The 16,891-nt window shown below is 41.0% G+C and overlaps 1 protein-coding gene and 1 non-coding gene across 16 annotated transcripts in view; both read left to right on the top strand.

Annotated features, from left to right (window-relative positions):
• The window catches only part of CLPB (ClpB family mitochondrial disaggregase), a 185,454-nt gene that overhangs the window by 43,080 nt on the left and 125,483 nt on the right, over nt 1-16,891 (top strand). For 4 of the 15 annotated variants that reach the window (XM_072969276.1, XM_072969278.1, XM_031681316.2 and 1 more), the window contains exon 1: nt 13,739-14,130. The exons of 5 other annotated variants lie outside the window; for them this stretch is intronic. Coding sequence is in view for 6 of the 10 variants with exons in the window: in XM_072969269.1 (XP_072825370.1) it covers nt 16,279-16,681 (403 nt within the window). In the remaining 4 variants the exon portion in view is untranslated. Of the gene's footprint in view, nt 1-13,738; nt 14,131-16,156; nt 16,682-16,891 lie in introns of those variants that run through there. 6 more of the 15 variants (XM_072969270.1, XM_006203372.4, XM_072969269.1 and 3 more) reach the window with 5 other exon arrangements.
• On the top strand, nt 6,441-6,545 carry LOC116282120 (U6 spliceosomal RNA). The gene has a single exon (XR_012077112.1). It is a non-coding gene; the product is annotated as a U6 spliceosomal RNA (small nuclear RNA).

Raw genomic sequence — 16,891 nt, forward strand, 5'->3', positions numbered from 1 at the left:
AGAAGAGGCACAGAGAACCACTGCATCTAAAACCAACCCACTGAGGGAGGAAAAGGAAGCCATTTATCTACTTCCAGTTCCCTGGTAGAAACACACGCACACGCACACGCATGCGTGTGCGCGTGGAAATAGAAATGTGTTAAGGCCTGAGATTACAGAACAGGAAACCTGAATTCTGCAAGTGGGTCATTGGGAATAATGGTGATCAGGGACAGTTATACTTCTACCACCTAGTAGTTGCCCATACCTACAAATTTCTAGATATTGAAGAGACAGGACCATCCTCCTCCCCAACTTCACAACAGTAATGCATTCCTGAGGGAACTGTAAAGATTAGTACCACCTACAGAGTTTGAAAGATGCGAAGTAGTCATTCCTACCAGAATCTCATTTAATTTGTCGTTTTGGCACATGCAAAAGCTTGATGAATTTTGGAGAATAACCATGGTTTATTATCAACGTTATCATGTGGTGAATCCAATTACAGCTGCAATCTGGTTGTGGTATCTTTATTGGAGCAAATCAATATGGCCTTTGACACCTGAAGAATGTTTTCTTTTTAACCCCAAAGCAGTCTGCCTTCATGTGGCATGACAGCTGTATTACTTCCATATTTTTCCTCAGGCCTATGTCAACCTCCTGCTCTCAGGGCATAATATAGCCAGAGGGGGTCTCGATCATCTTGAGAGCCCACAGAACATTGTTCTGGTCCATTACGTTGATGATATTATGCTAATTGGACCAACTACACAGGAAGTAGCAAGGATTCCAGATACTTTGGTAGAACACATACGTTCCAGAGGATGAGGAGAGAAACCCTGTGAAAATTCGGGGACCTGACACATAGATAAAGCTTCTAGTGGTCCCATTGCCTGGGGCATGTTGAAAAATAACTTTTAAAATGAGAGACAGGTTGCTTCACTTTGCATTGACCACATGAATCAAGAGTCACAAAGCATGGTGCCTGTTGAGATTTTGGAGACAAAGTGTATGTCCTTCATTCGAGCATGTTGCTCCAACCCATTTACCAAATGACCCATGAGGTTGCCAGTTTCAAGCAGGTCCCAGAGCCAGAAAAGGCTCTGCAGCAGGTCTAAGTTGTTCAAGCTGCCCTGCTGCTTGGGTCTTGAGACCCAGCAGACCCAATGGGATGGGAAGTGTCTGCAGCAAAAGCAAAATTGTGTAGGAAGCCTCTGTCAAAAACCCCAGTAAGAGAATCACAGTGCAGACCCTTACGGGTTTGAAGTAAAATTACGACCCCTTTTGCTGGCTATCCTCCATTTGAAAAACAAATCCTTACTTGCCACTGGATTCTCGTAGAGATTAAATCTCAAAAAATGAAACATAAAGTAGTGACACAGGCAGATTCCTATTTGAGGTGGGATGCTGTCAACTCTCATCAGAAACTGAATTTGCCTGCACCTTGATCATTGGACTTCTAGTTTCCAGAACTGTGAGAAAATAAATGTCTGGGTTTTTTTTCCTAATTTTTAATTTTTTGTGGGGGTAGGTAATTAGGTATGTATGTATGTATGTATGTATTTAAATGAAAGGGGATACTGGGGATTGAACTCAGGACCTTGTACAACATAAGCGTGCACTCTGCCACTGAGCTATACTCTCCCCCAAATGTCTGTGGTATTTTGTTATGGCAGCCCTAGCAAACTGATACATAGATAGGGGCATATCAGAGAGACTGTGGGTTCAATTTTAAACCATTGCAATAAATATTGCAATAAATCGAGTCATATGAATTTTTTGGTTTCCCAGTGCATATGAAAGTTATGTTAGCACTATACTGTTGAGAGTTCAGAATTTGCAGATACGCAATACTATATATAATATAGATAAACAGCAAGGTCCTACTGTATGGCACAGGGAACTATATTCAATACCTTGTTATAGCCTATAATAAAAAAGAATATGAAAAAGAATATATTTGTATAACTGAGTCACTATGCTGTATACCAGAAATTAACACAACATATGTACTGACTATACTTCAATTTAAAACAATAAATAAATAAAAATAATTAAAAAGCACTATACTGTAGCCTATTAAGTGTGTAAGGGCATTATATCTAAAAACCAATGTACGTGCCTTAATTAAATAATCCTTAATTGCTAAAAAACAATTCTAAGCATCATCTGACAACCCAGGGTTGCCACAAACTATCAATTTGTAAAAACCGCAGTATCTACAAAGTGCAATAAAACGAGGTCTGCCATTACAAGCCTCTTGTCAGTGATACGTATTGCAAATAATGTCTCCCTTCTCAGCTCCTTGCAAGCTCCACGAGCGCCTGTTGTGGTTACCATTCACCATGTAACAAATAATAGATAGTAACAAACCCTTACCCCAAAACTTAATGACTTAAAACAACAATAATCGTTCATCTTGATCATGATTCTGCAATTTGGGCAATGTTTGATGGGGACACTTCATCTCTTTACCACACAGCAGGGGAGGTTTGACTGGGGCTGGAGAATCCACTTCTAAGGGGGTCACTCATGCTGCTGGCCAGAGGGTGCTGGCTGTCATCCGGTTGCTCAGCTAGTGCTGTAGGCCAAGGGCCTCAGTTCCTCCCTACCTGGGCTTCTTCATGGGTCTGCTTGACTTCCTCAGAGAATGGCAGCTAGAGTCCAAGAACAAGTATTCCAGTAGACAGGAAGTGGAGGCTCCCAGTGTCTTGAGATCTGAGCCTGGACACAGGTCTGTTCCGTTCAGGCAGCCACAGAGCCTCCCCAGATTCAAGCAGAGGGACAGAGACCCTCCACACCACTTCTTGATGGAAAAGTATTAAAGAATTTTTGGATACCACAGCACCTAAATATTTTGTTTCTTGGATTTGCAGCATTTTTCTCTGCAGGCCCGTGATACCAAAGGAAGGACCCTGATACTACTAATAAATGATACTCGTGCTCCCACATCCAGACTCCTAGGAATTTCTCATGTCTCCTACTCTCTACCTATGCCAGCTCCTCAAGGACACTTCCTCACCCTTGGTTGTGGCTTGTTTTTCTGATCTCCAGAGCTGAAGACCTTCTTGATATCCACTACACCATCACAGCAACTAGTCATCTGAAATGTGCATCACCTCTGTAGAAAAAATTTAAATTCCTTAGCGCTGCTTATAAGGCTTCTCACAGGCTAATTCCAACCTACCTTTCAGCCTCATCTCCCCCTATTTGATCTCTTCTGTCCCATGGATTCCTGAGTTCTTGACAGCCCAGAAGGGTAGATTTTCTGACAGAGAAATAATAATAATATTAATAATAATAATGCAATAACTTGGTGCTTTTGTATGCTCTCGTAACTCTATTGGAAATGCCAGTCACTCTTTACTTAACACAGTAATTCTTAGATATTTTGGTCTCAGGAGTCATTTACACTCTTAAGGGAGTTGAGGTTTAACAAAATTAATAATATTTAAAACTTCATCAAGGACATTTTTAGTGAAAGTGGCCTTTTACTGCAAAGGCATGGCTGAAGAATAGAATGATTTGTGCAGTTTGGTGCCCCTGCTCTGATTCATACTGAAGCGCCAGCATCTTTCCCCACCCCCACTTCTGCACTATCAATGTAAATGTCAATACAGTGAAAAAGGCAAATATCAGTATTATTATAAAAAGAGTTTGACCTTGTAAATTTTCTTTTTTAGATTTTTTTTTGGTGGGGGGAGGTAATTAGGTTTGTTTGTTTGTTTGTTTTTAGAGGAGGTATTGGGGATTGAACCCGGGACCTCATGCTTGCTGAGCATGCACTCTACCACTGAGCTGTACCCACCCTCCCTAACTATACCCCCCCACCCCTATAAATTCTTTCCAAAGGTTTGGGAACCCCTGGCAGTCCAAAGATGACACTTTGAAAACAACTGACCTCACAAGCTCCTGTTCATTCTCCAAAGCCTGCTTGAATGTTTCCTCCCTTGAGAAGCTTTCCCCTGTGTCGCCTAGGCATAGTTAGTTGCTTTCCCTCTAGACTCCCATGGCTCCCTGAACTTACTTCCATTTAAGAATTTATAATAAAAAATTACCCTAGGGGTAGAGATTAACAGAAGGTTTCTCACCAAGAGCAGTTCCAGTAGACCAGAAGGTGAGGACACAGTTTGCATTGGGATGATGAGAGAGTGAGAACTGAGTTATAAGATGTGGGCTATCTTTTGAAAAGCTTGACTGAGAGAGAGCAGAGGTCACCCCACCTAGAGCAGTGGAGTTATGAGAGAATTCACCCTCCACTGCTCACCCTCCACTGCTCTTATCCAGCCACTCTCACTGACCGGGAGTTCACTGCCCTGTTAAATAATTATCTGATTTCCCCCACTAGACTAACAGTTGGATGGGTTCTATTTCTGCCTCATCCTTTTGTCTTCTCCTGTCCCCCAGCACTCAACACAGTAGCTAGTACATAGCACATTGAATAGTCAATGAATGAATAAATGAATGGTGTTATAAATTGTGGTAATCATGGAGATGTACTGCTCAGACACCCCTTCAAGGAAGGACTTGCTACTCAGATGCAGAGAATGTAGTCAGGAGACAGACTAGTGGTCAGCTCTTTACGGGTCTGCCTAAGCAGCCCTCACCGGTGATGGAGTGAGGTGCTGGTGATGGCAGTAGTGGGTGGAAGGAGATAAAGACCTGGCTATTTATGTCAGACACAGGGCACTCTGACAGACAGCACTCCAGAATAACTCCGGTCTGGCCAAGGCATGGGCAACTCAGTACTGCATTTTGATTTCTTCCTCTGCTCAACCCTGCTTCCTATCTCCCCCTGCTTCTCTTTACATGTGTTGATCCTGTTAAAAAACAAAATTCAACTAAGTAAATTTTAAAGATCTTATCTGCTTTATTTAACAATTCGTGAATCAGGCATCCTCCAATCTAGCAGATAGAAAGGAGTACAAGATGAAAGACTTTTAGAGGCCAAAGGGAGCAGAAACAAGTCAGTTACAGTAGGCGAAAAAGCAGATTGGTTATTGCAAGTTTACTTTCCCTACAGGGGCTGCCAGGGATTTATCAAGCAGATTACCCAGTTAATGCTGATCAGGCAATTATTGATTGGCTAGTTTAAGATTCCATTTCTGGGAAAGCCAAAACTGTAATTAAGTCTCAGTTTGGTGACATGGGACTTAGCATAAGCTACTTCACTGGGGGCCTCTTGTCTTGTTTTTAACAATCCCTAATAACCATCTTGCAGCCAAAACTCTATCTCAGCTTCTGCTTCTAAAGAACCCATCCAGTGACAGGAGACAAAGGAACTTGCTCCACTATCCAAGCAAGACAGAGGTGAGACTGGAGGAAGGAGTAGGAGTTTAAGTGCCCAGAGAGATGGGCCAGCCAAGTAAATTCATGGCCAGAATTCACTCTCTTTCCTATCAAAAATATGTGCTCTAGACTATGGTCCTTTGCCTTGAGTCTTCTTAGATTTGCATTGTGCTTGTTCAATTAGACACCAGAGCCCCTTCAAGCTTGGAGAGGTGGTGGTGGTGGAGATCCCACCTGCTCTCAAGGGAAGGGCTAAGTGTGCACCCAGGCAACTGGGAATTCCTTCCCTCGGGGAGCATTCCCACTGATATAGGAAAAAGAATGGCGGGAGGGGCGTGAGAGGATGGCTGTGTCCCAGGTCTCAGCTGAGTCCCTGGGACTCACCCCACCAAGTTAGGGTTTTTGGCTTCGTGTAGGAAAAAAACTTAAGAATGAGCCACAGTTGAATAGTAGATTTATTTAGAGAGATGTACATGGTATGTGTTTGTGGGGGGGGTTAGTTAAAGTAAAGGTAGATATACACTCCGTAGACAGAGTGTGGGTCATCTTGGAAGGTGAAGAAGCGTGAGGTATAGTGTTGCTAGTTTTTATATGCTAACAAGTGAGGGGATTATTCCAACTACTTTGGAGAAGGGGCAGGGATTCCCAGAAATTGGGCCACAACCCTCTCCTTGACCTTTCATGGTTAGCTTCAGAACTGTCATGGCGCCTGTGGGTATGTCATTCACCATGTTAAAGACGCTCAAGCCCACTGAAGGCTGAATCTCCTGCCATCGTGGGCCTCCAGGTCTAATGGGAGTTGACTTTTCCACCATCTTGGTGCTGATTGTTATGTCATTCCTTTAATGGCTGTGTCCTGCTCCCTTCCCTACTGTTTTACCACCTCACTCTCATTTGTCTGTGGTGTTCAGTTATGAGAGAATTCACCCTCCCACCCCATCTCGGAATGTGTCAGTTTGACTCAGCACTGTGATAACTGGTCCTTTTGATTCTTCTCTTCCTCCAGACTTCAGGCAAACTTCAGAAGTGTCTATTTCATGTGGCTCTTCTGTCTTTGCCCCTGCCAGCCAGGACTTTGTAGGGTTTAAAAGCCTGGGCTTTGGATTCAGAACATAAGAGCCCCAGTTTTGTCATTTACAACCTGGGTGACACTAGTTAAATTACTTAACCTTGTGCTTGCTTTGGCATCACATATACTAAAATTGGAATGATAACAGAGATTAGCCTGGCCCCAGCCCAAGGATAACACCCAAATTCATGAAGCGTTTCATATTTTTAAGAATATATAGTCATGATTTCTTCAAAAACCTTTTCAATCCCCTTTGATCTTTCTTCCCCTTCTGGGACCCCTATTCGAAGATTGGCACGCTTTATATTATCCCATAGGTCCCTTATAGGTTCACGGTGAGCATGAGAGGAAGTGGTGGAATCACTTAGTCCTGGGTTCAAATTCTTGGCGCATTACATACTTGCTGAGAGAACCTAGTAATTGTTTAACATCTCTGGTTAAGCCTCATTTCTCACCTCTTAGCCCCTCCTACTCCACACTTCAGCCACACTGAACACACAGTTCCTCAAACATGCATTACACAAAAGAAAAATGTACTGTCTTCGTGGATTTGCCTATAGCGTTCCCTTTACCTACAGTGATGTGTTCTCCCAGTGCCCCCACCCCACACCAGCTGCACTAGTGCCTTTCATCTAGCCCATTCTTGCTCCTCCTGCAGAGCTTAGCTCAGATGTCACTTCCCTGGCCACTCAGCCTGCTGTGTGCTCCCAGGGAAACCTGAGTTGTCTCTGTTGGAACACTTACCATTCTATATTGATGTTCCCTGTTAATGGCAGACCCTCCCCAGCTCCATGCCTTATTCGCGACGGCAGTTTCAGTACCTGGTGCCTCACAGCTATCCAGTAAACGAGGTGAAATATTGAAACTTTGTCAGGTTTGAAGAGTTGGACAAATGCCATAAAGGGTAGGCATTCAACAAATATTTGTTGAGAGGAATGGAGTAGAATGAAATAGTGAAAATTCTGATTATGCTGTTTTGCCGCATTATGTTTAAAAGTCCACAAGATGTTAGTGTTTCTACCCGAGAAAAAATAAGGCAGTAGCCTCAGAGTCCAAGCACTCTCACTTCCTGATGCCAGAAATTAATTTAAAGTGAATACTGATATAGAAATAATAGAGATTGGTTGATTTAATTGAACAGACAATGTATGTACATGCTACAAAATTCAAAATGTATACGTGGAAAGTAAACTCGCTCTCCCGAGCTGCTTCTTTCCCTGACCCCCCAGCCCCATTTTGTCTACCCCAAGGGCAACTATTTCTATTATCCTTCCAGAGATATCCTGGATATAATCACATAAATGTATTTTTTCCCAAATAACACCAGTGATTGTATACAATACGGATAGATGTTCTATGCCTTGATTTTTTTTTACTTAAAATACCTAATTGTTCCATGGGAAAAGAGATAGGATTACCCTATTATTTTAATATTTTTTAGCTGTACCAGACACATTTACTAAGTCTTCTATTGATGGCTATTCAGGCTATTAATAATCTCTTATCATTACAAATATCCCCAAACAGTCCTCATTTTACACGTGCAAGTATATCTATATTTTAAATTCCGATATTTAGGTATTGTCAGTTAGCCCTCCATGGGTCTGTACACATTAACACTTCCATCAAAAATGTGAGAATATGAATGTCCTTTTCTTCATAAACTTGTCAAAGATGTGTGTGTGTGTGTGTGTGTGTGTGTGTATACACCTTGTTATATATATATAGCTTAATATATAACTTAAGTGTGTACATACTTAAAATATATAAAATATGTGTATTTGCCAATCTGATAGGTGAACCATATCTCATTATAGTTTTAAAAAATGCATACTTTGCACAAGGCGTGGTATAAGCTAGCACAGGCTTTGCCCTTGTCCATTTACCTGTTGTATTATAGGTCTTTTCATATTTTATAGGAGTTCCCTGTATTATTTAGCCCTTCATTACTGTGGTATGAATATCTTTCCCAGATTGTCATTTATATTTTTCACCGTTTATGGTATTTTTCCATCAGAATTATTATTTTTTTAATTGATTTACAATGTTGTGTTAGTTTCTGATTGACAGCATAGTGATTCAGTTATATATATATATATTCTTTTTCATATTCTTTTTCATTATAGGTTATTACAAGCTATTGAATATAGTTCCCTGTGCTATACAGTAGGACCTTGCTGTTTATCTATTTTGTACATGGTAGTTTGTATCTGCTAATCCCAAACTCCTAGTTTATTCCTCCCTCTCTTTCCGCTTTGGTGATCATAAGTTTGTTTTCCATGTATGTATGTTTGTCTCCATTTTGTAAATAAGTTCATTTCTTTTTTTTTAGATTCCACAGATAAGTGATACATATTTGTCTTTCTCTCTCTGACTTACTTCACTTAGTATGATAATCTCTGGGCCCATCATATTGCTACAAATGGCATTATTTTATTCTTTTTTATGGCTGAGGAGTATTCCATTGTATGTATATACCACATCTGCTTTATCCAGTCATCTGTCAATGGACATTTAGATTGTTTCCATGTCTTGGCTATTATAAATAGTGCTGCTGTGAACATTGGAGTGCATGTATTGCTTCAAATTAGAGTTTTGTCTGGATATGTGCCCAGGAGTGGGATTGCTGGGTCATACGGTAAATCTATTTTTAGTTTTTTAAGGAATCTCCCTACTATTTCCCATAGTGGCTCCACCAAATTACACTCCAACCAACAGTGCAGGAAGGTTTCCTTTTCTCTACACTGTCTCCCAGAATTATTTTTTATGGAGTCAAATATATCAGTCTTTTCTGTTGTGGGTTCCAAGTTTTTTGTCACGCTTAGAAAGCTTCTGTACTTCAAAGTCATTTTTAAAAATTACTTTGTTTTTTTCTAGAATTTTTGTTTTTTTCACATTTCAATATTTTGATTCAGTAGGCATTTATTTTGGTGGAAGGGGTAAGATAGAAATCCGTTTTTTCCGATTGGCCACCCAGTTGTCCCAACACCATTTAGTAAAGATTTCATCTTTTCCCTACTTACAGAAAATGGCAGATTTATCATAAACAAAATTCTCATCTTTAGCATAAAAAGTAGCCATGTTACCCTGCCCACAGGCCACATACTACACTTTGATTTTGTGGGAAAGAGGCGTGAGAAGAAAAGGAGGTGATAGAAGAGATTTATTCAGCAAAATATTTTCCATGCATGATTTGAGTTAGTGCTTAAGATTTCTACATTTACAATATGGTATCAAAAAATCTGTCATGATAGCAATAACTTTTATCATCAGGAAAAGATTAAATTATATTCACCATCTTCTATTTGTTAATACAGGAACTTGTGCAATGTATTTGAGAAAAAATAATGCAGAGTATTTTTCATACACACCCGTACACACACAGACACAAAACACACACATGTTTCCTTCCTCAGGAAAGCAAGTTGTGTAATGGCTAAGAGTTTGGGCTCTGAGTCAGACAAACCTAACTCATAGGGTTAATGTAAGGATTAAGTGAGTTTGTTCATACAAAGTGTTCATTAGCACAGTGCCTGACTCAGAATAAATCTCAGCATTCAGTAGCTATCAACTTCTTCTCTTTTTGTAAGATGCTTAGATAAGTTTCTCCAAGATTTCTCAGATGTGGTTTACATGCTATCACTGGGGTATTTTGCCTTCATCAACTAAAGAGATCGCATGAAGAAACATATCCAGCAAAATCTGGGAGAAACTTATCTGAGTATATAAATAATACTTGCAGGTAGGTTATTTAGCACAGTGGCTGGAACATAGTAAATATAAATACTTAATAAAATTTAGCTGCTATTATTACTAAAAAGTCCGTTCATCTCACTTATTCAAAGAAGAGCTGTGGGAGAGTGGGCAGTGAGGTAGGAGTATGACAGTATCCAGTAGGATCCACAGGAAGTAGATTCTGTGTCTCCAGACCCTATCATTGACCCCTAGGTATGGTACTAGATACATATTTAAAATTTTATTTTTTTATTTTTTATTGAAGTATAGCTGATTTACAATGCTGTGTTAATTTCTGGTGTAAAACATAGTGATTCTATTATACATATATATGTATTCTTTTTCATATAGGTTATTACAAGCTTTTGAATATAATTCCCAGTTAGGACCTTGTTGTTTATCTGTTCTGTATATAGTAGTTTGTACCTGCTAATCGCAAACTCCTTTAATTTATCTCTTCCTCCCCCCTTCCCCTCTGGTAACCACAAATTTGTTTTCTATATCTGTGGGTCTGTTTTGTTTTTGTAAATAAGTTCATTTGTGTCATTTTTAAAGATTTCACATACAAGTGATATCATATGGTATTTGTCTTTCTCTGACTTCACTTAGTATGATAATCTCTGGGTCCATCTATGTTGCTGCAAATGGCATTATTTTATTCTTTTTTATGGCTGAGGAGTATTCCATTGTATAAATATACCACAACTTCTTTATCCATTCATTTGTCAATGGACATTTAGGTTGCGATACTAAATATATTTTAAAAGATCTTTGACTCATTAAGGCTAACCAAAATGGACTACTTATCAGTCACTTTTGATATTTGAAAGAATACCTTATTTTTAAATTGTATCTTTTGCTGCTGTTAGTTGACCATATAAATTCTAGGGAAAAAGTGTTCGTGAGTGTTTCCACTGGAACACTATGAAAAGATCTGGGGTTCTAGCCACCATCATCCATGCAACATGAAGGTTCTTTGAAAACTAGTATATTTTACCTTCAAAAAAATCATACAAATTTTGTATGTTAATTCATATGATACAATGCTCTTTGAACTGAATGATCCTTAACCCAAGATGGAGAGCAGCATGAGGTGGAGGAAGTAGGCCTTGGAATCACACAGACTAGACTAGCATCCTGTAAAGCCATTACTCACTAGTTGTATGACATGGACAAGTCTCTGAATCTCTCTAAATCTGTTTCTCTGTCTGTAAAATGGGGGGCAAAATCCCATCTTATTGTCACAATTAAATAAAAACGTACATGCCTTCTCTGTGCCAGATACTGTGCAACGTGTTTGGGATACATAAATGAGGAAGTCATGGACCCTACCCTCAAGGAGTTGACTCCAGTAAAGATGCTCAATAAATATTTCGTTGACTGGACTACTAAATAGATCCTTGATGCACATCAGTTTCTTCTCCATTTCCCGTACCTAACCTATCTACCAACTTAATCTGAGGAAGAAATTAGACTGAATTACATTTCCTTTTTAAAAATGTTTTATTTGAATTCATTTTAGACTTACAGAAAGGTTACAAAAATGGTACAAAGAGTTCACTTATATCCCCCACTCTATTTTCCCATTATTAACACCTTAAATAACCACAGGACAGTGATTCAGAATGAGAAATCAACATTTGTACAATATTATTAACCAAACAATAGAATTTACTTGAAAAATCACTATTTTTTCCATGAATTTTTTTTCTGCCTCCAGATCCTATCCACCACCATACAAGGTATTTAGTTTTTATTCCTCCTTAATCTCCTCCAGTATGTTACAGCTTTTCAGTCTCTCCTTATCTTTCATGACCTTGACACTTTTGAAGAGCACCATAGTAGTCAGAATTCTAAGATGACCCCTAAGATTCCTCCCTCAGGGAGTGCATGCCTTATACACACTTTGAGGGCAAGCAGAAACTGTGAATATGAAGAGCTGTCACTTCCATGATTACATTACTTATCAGTTGTCTGATTTATCAAAAGAGAGGTTACCTGGGTGGACTTGACCTAATCAGGTGAGCCCTTAAAAATGATGGGGCCCTTCCTGTCATCAGAGAGATTGTAAATGTGAGTGGGTTCAAGGCGGTGGTCACATGGCAAAGACCTGAGCGGTCCCCATCTGCTGACACCCAGCAACACAATGGAGACCTCAGTCCCACAGGTGCTAGGGAATGATTTCTGCCAACAACCTAGGGGAGCTTGGAAATGTACTTTTCTCTAGTTGAGCCTTCAAATGCAAATACAGCTAGCAGACACCTTGATTTCAGTTTTGTGAGACCCTGAACAAAGGACTCCTGACCGACAGAAACTGATATTAAATGAGTGTTCTTTTAAGCTGCCAAATTTATGGTGATTTGTTATGCAACAATAGAAAACTAATACAAATATTGATCAGTTATTTGTAGAATGGCTCTCATTTTGGGTTTGTCTGATGTCTCATGATTGGAGTAAGGTTATGTGTCCTTGGCAAGAATGCCACAAAAATTATATTTTGTTCTCAGTACATCATATCAAGGGATTCACGATGCCTCTGTCTCATTACTGGCAATGTTTACCTTAATCACTTCGTTAAGTTGATGTCTCCATGGTTTCTCTACCATAAAGTTTTTGTAGTTGGTAAGTACCTTGCTGGGGATACTTGGAAACTCTACAAGTCCTATTTACCCTCAAACTTTTACTTCTAACCTTTCTGTAAGTCTAATTTTAGCATCATCTATGGATCTTGCCTAAAATATTTATAACTGTGGCATTTCCCTAATGGTGATTTCTATTTCCTTCTAACTTCTTATATTAATTCAGTTTCTACTGTAAGAAAGAGCTGTCTCTTTCCCCAACTCCTCCCCTATTTATCTATTTATATATTTGTTTATATCAGTATGGCCTCATGATATTTGTTTTACTTTGTGGATGAAATTCCCATACTATCATTTTTTGTCTAATTGGCTGGCTTTGGTCATCAGGAACTCCTTCAAATTGGCTCCTGTATTCCTTTCACAAGCCTGTATCGGGTTTTTCTTTCCTTATTTTCTGGCACACAGGATAGTCCTGGGTCATCTTATAGTTTCCCTGCCCCAGTCCTGAAAATAACCATTTCTCCAAGGAGAACTGGTTCTTTTTATTGGACGGTAGTGTTTAGATCTGGGTGCTAGGTGTATTTGGTGTTTAAGATATCATTGCTTCTAGACCCTCTCAGGAGACAGAGAGAGGTAACATATGGAATGTACTAACCCATACATATATATCTGTAATTCTGTATTGATCTATCTGTATATATTTAAAACCTTGAGTTTATACTGATAACCCCTAATTCCAATCCAATACCACAAGGTTCGTTTTAGCTTTCTGTATTTCCTTGTTTATAATTTCTTTCTCTAACACTGAAAAACTCAGCTTTCATTATCTACTATCTAATAAATTATTTGTTAAAAAATATGTGTTGTTGTTGAGGCGGGAAGCCCCATAAAAAGACCGGCAGGACCCCTAGGCAGGACCGCTGGTCCCCTCCAAGCACCGTCCGGTTCCCTGGCCCAGAGGCTTTATCTCACTTTTTGCTAAAGCGGCTAACTTACACCTAGAATTCTATTGGTTCCCTGAGCTCACTTCTGACTGGTTATTTCCTTCACTCCTGATTGGTTATTAATCTCACTTCTGATTGGTCCACTTCCCTAACTTCTGATTGGTCTATTTGTAGTGTTTCATTTGCATGGAGCTCACTCCTGATTGGCCTATTTCTACAAAGCTTGTTCCTGGTTGGTCAACTTCTGTTGTACTTTATTTGCATACGATGTTGCAAAGTGTGAAACTGGCAGCCTATAAAAGGCCTGTGTAAACCTACAGATGAGGTCCAGACCTTGAAGTGTTAACTCATCTGGGCTTGCTGGCATGATAAACCTGAGTTCTCCAACTTTCCGAGTGCTGCTTGGTCTCTGGCCTGGATCCAGGTTGCTGTCACAACTGAGCTGTAACTCTGAGCTGTAACACATTTTTCCGCAACATTGTTCTCCAGGAATAGTGTTTTCCTCAGAAGGATGGTCTCCAACTCTACTCTGCAGGTAGGTGACCACAGCAACTGCATTGATCCTTCACTTTATACCTCTTCCTAAACCCCACTCCAGTATTCCCCTAGTCACCTAATTACAAACTAAAAAAAGCTGGAGTTCTCTGTCCCCTAACCCAAGAGCCAGAAGCTTAGGACCCAGGTAGGGTAACTGGAACTTGACATAAATCTTTGCTTTCTAAGCAGACCAAAAGGAAGTCATCCCTAGTTGAAGATCTTTTAAAACGTCACCACTGTGACCTAGGGGGTTTTAAATTGGTTATTGAAGATGGGGAAGTCACTGAGTCCTGCTTGATTCTAGTGAGTGTTCTCTCATGCTCCGCTACTATCCACTCAGCCAGACGTTGATTGTTTAACCTCTCAGTACTCTGTACCAAATGCTGATAGTGATTCAACCCTGCCTTGCTCCCTTCATGGATGTTATTTGTGAAAATCAAATGAGAGAATCAATGGGTATGTGCTTTGAAAATTATGCAGGTCTAAGTAAACTGAAGGGCTGTGAAATGTGTCTGCAGCAGGGGTTTGAACTGTCCACACTCAGATGCACTGTGTCTTGGACCAGCCTGGTAGTGGGAGCTCAGGGACTGCTGTTCCTCCTGTGGCCAACTGTTAAGTTGGGAGGGTGAAGCTGCTATAGTGAAGAGAGTGGCTAAAAAGACAAGATATCCTCGGAATCTCTTAAAATAGGAAGATCAAAATGCTTTGACTATTGAGTACTTTCAAAATATTGACTCATTCAACAGCTATTTGCTGAGTGCGTTTATTAAGGGATGAGGAAATGAGAAACTCCGTCTCTGCCCTAAAGAAGTTTAGAGTAGGGAATACAATAAACCCTTAGAGCAGGGAATACAGTAACTGCCATTTCTTGAAGACCTACTGTGAGCCAAGAACAGTGGTGGTTTACATATTATCTCATTTAATACAACCGATTGTCTTGAAGGTAGGTATCATTATCTTTGATAATGAGAAAATTAACAATCAGGCAAGGAAATTTGTCCAAAGTCACACATGTAGTCAATACAAGAGTCAAAATTGAAACCCAGGTCTGCCTGCACTCTTAAGCTCATTTTCCCTGCACTAATAAGCTGAGAGTAATCCATTTACTGAACAAATATTTGAGTGCTTCTTTTCATTCCAGACTGTTCTGGGTGCTAGTGATATTAAAGTGAAAAAACAAAGTCCCTATCCCATGGAACTTACTTCTATGGGGAAAGACTATAAACCAAACAAACATTTAGTCTGTCAGGTGGCAAGTGTTATGAAGACAAAAATAGCAGGATAAGAAAGATGCGAGAAGGAAGATTGTTAATTTAAACAGAACCGTCAGGGAAGGCTCTGATAATGTGAAGTTTAAACTGCAGGAGCAGGAGATAGAACTGGCATAAAGAAGAGGTTCCTCCTTTGCCTGCCTGTGGGTTTAGTCTGGAGAAGAGGAGGCTTGTAATCAGAAGATTTGAGCTTTTATTTGTTGACTTACTGACAAATTCTTCCACTTTTAAGACTAAATTCCCTTTCCTGTAGACAGGAATAATAGTTCTTGCCCAGCTTCCCACACGCAGCTGCCATGAGGATGAGATGAGGCAGCACCCATGAAAGCCCAGCCCTCTCAAGGCATCAGCTATTCAACCGAAAAAAACTTGCGTAGGAAAAGAAAAGGAATTCCTATTTTGGTGCACCGGTTACCCTAGATAACTTTTTGAAAAGCTGTCCTGAGCTGAAAAGAGAAAAAGGTTAAAATAAACAAACATGTTTCAGAATTGGCGTCTGCTGAATATCCCTTTTTAATTTACACTAGTCAGAAATTTCGTCGCACGTTTTAACTAAACTTGGAAGGAGGGTCTGGGATTTGCCGCATCCCACCTAAGCATTTCGCTTCTAGTTACGTCCCCTTGCGTAACTCCATTTCCCAACATGCCCCGGGCTCCTGTTAGTCGGCAGTCATTATGACACGAGTTCCACAGCCTTCTGGGAAGTGTAGTTCTTTGTTCCCCCAGCTGCGGAAAGATCTGGGACTGTGGACTACCACTCCCGTGAGGTAGTGCGTAATTCCATTCCGCGGCGTCTTCGAACGCGCCGCGGCAGCCATGTTGGACGTGGCCAGCATAGGGGCCGGTACCAGGGGGTTGTCGAAGCAGCTGTCACGATGCTGGGGTCCCTGGTGCTGAGGAGAACAGCGCCGGCGCCGCGACTCCTCCTCCAGCTGCTTAGGTCCCCATCGCTCCGGAGCCACGGAGGTGCCACCGACCGGAGTGTGACCACAGGCGGCTGCGGAGAGTCTCAGTGGCTGAGGGCTGCCGTCGGGGGGCGCCCTGGGCCATCGCCGGCCTTACTCACCAGAGGAGGGGCAGCCACCGGGGGGCGCCAGAGAGGACGCACCCCGACCCCGTGCTTCGCAGCCGCCACATGGGGACGCCTTCCTAGCCCGGAAGACACACTCTCTGGACCGGACAGCTGGAATGGGGTCCTCAGCAGGGCCGGATTGGGCGTGTGGGCCCTGGCCACAGCGCTTGTGGTTCATTGTTACAGCAAGAGTCCGTCCAACAAGGGTGATTATCGGGACAGTCTGGGTTCGTGAACGAGAGAGGCGGGGAGAGTGTCCTGACTCCGTATCTTTGGAGGGTGGAAGTTGGTTATAGATTTTAGACCACCAGAGCCTCAGTCCTGGAGGGACTCAGGCATCATCTGGTCTCAGGGCGGGCTGGAGAGCTCAGTGCCTTTGAGTTGTGTGATATCCCAAATTATACAACTATTATTAT

Source organism: Vicugna pacos, chromosome 10 (assembly GCF_048564905.1).
Source record: "Vicugna pacos chromosome 10, VicPac4, whole genome shotgun sequence".
Lineage (NCBI taxonomy): Eukaryota > Metazoa > Chordata > Mammalia > Artiodactyla > Camelidae > Vicugna > Vicugna pacos.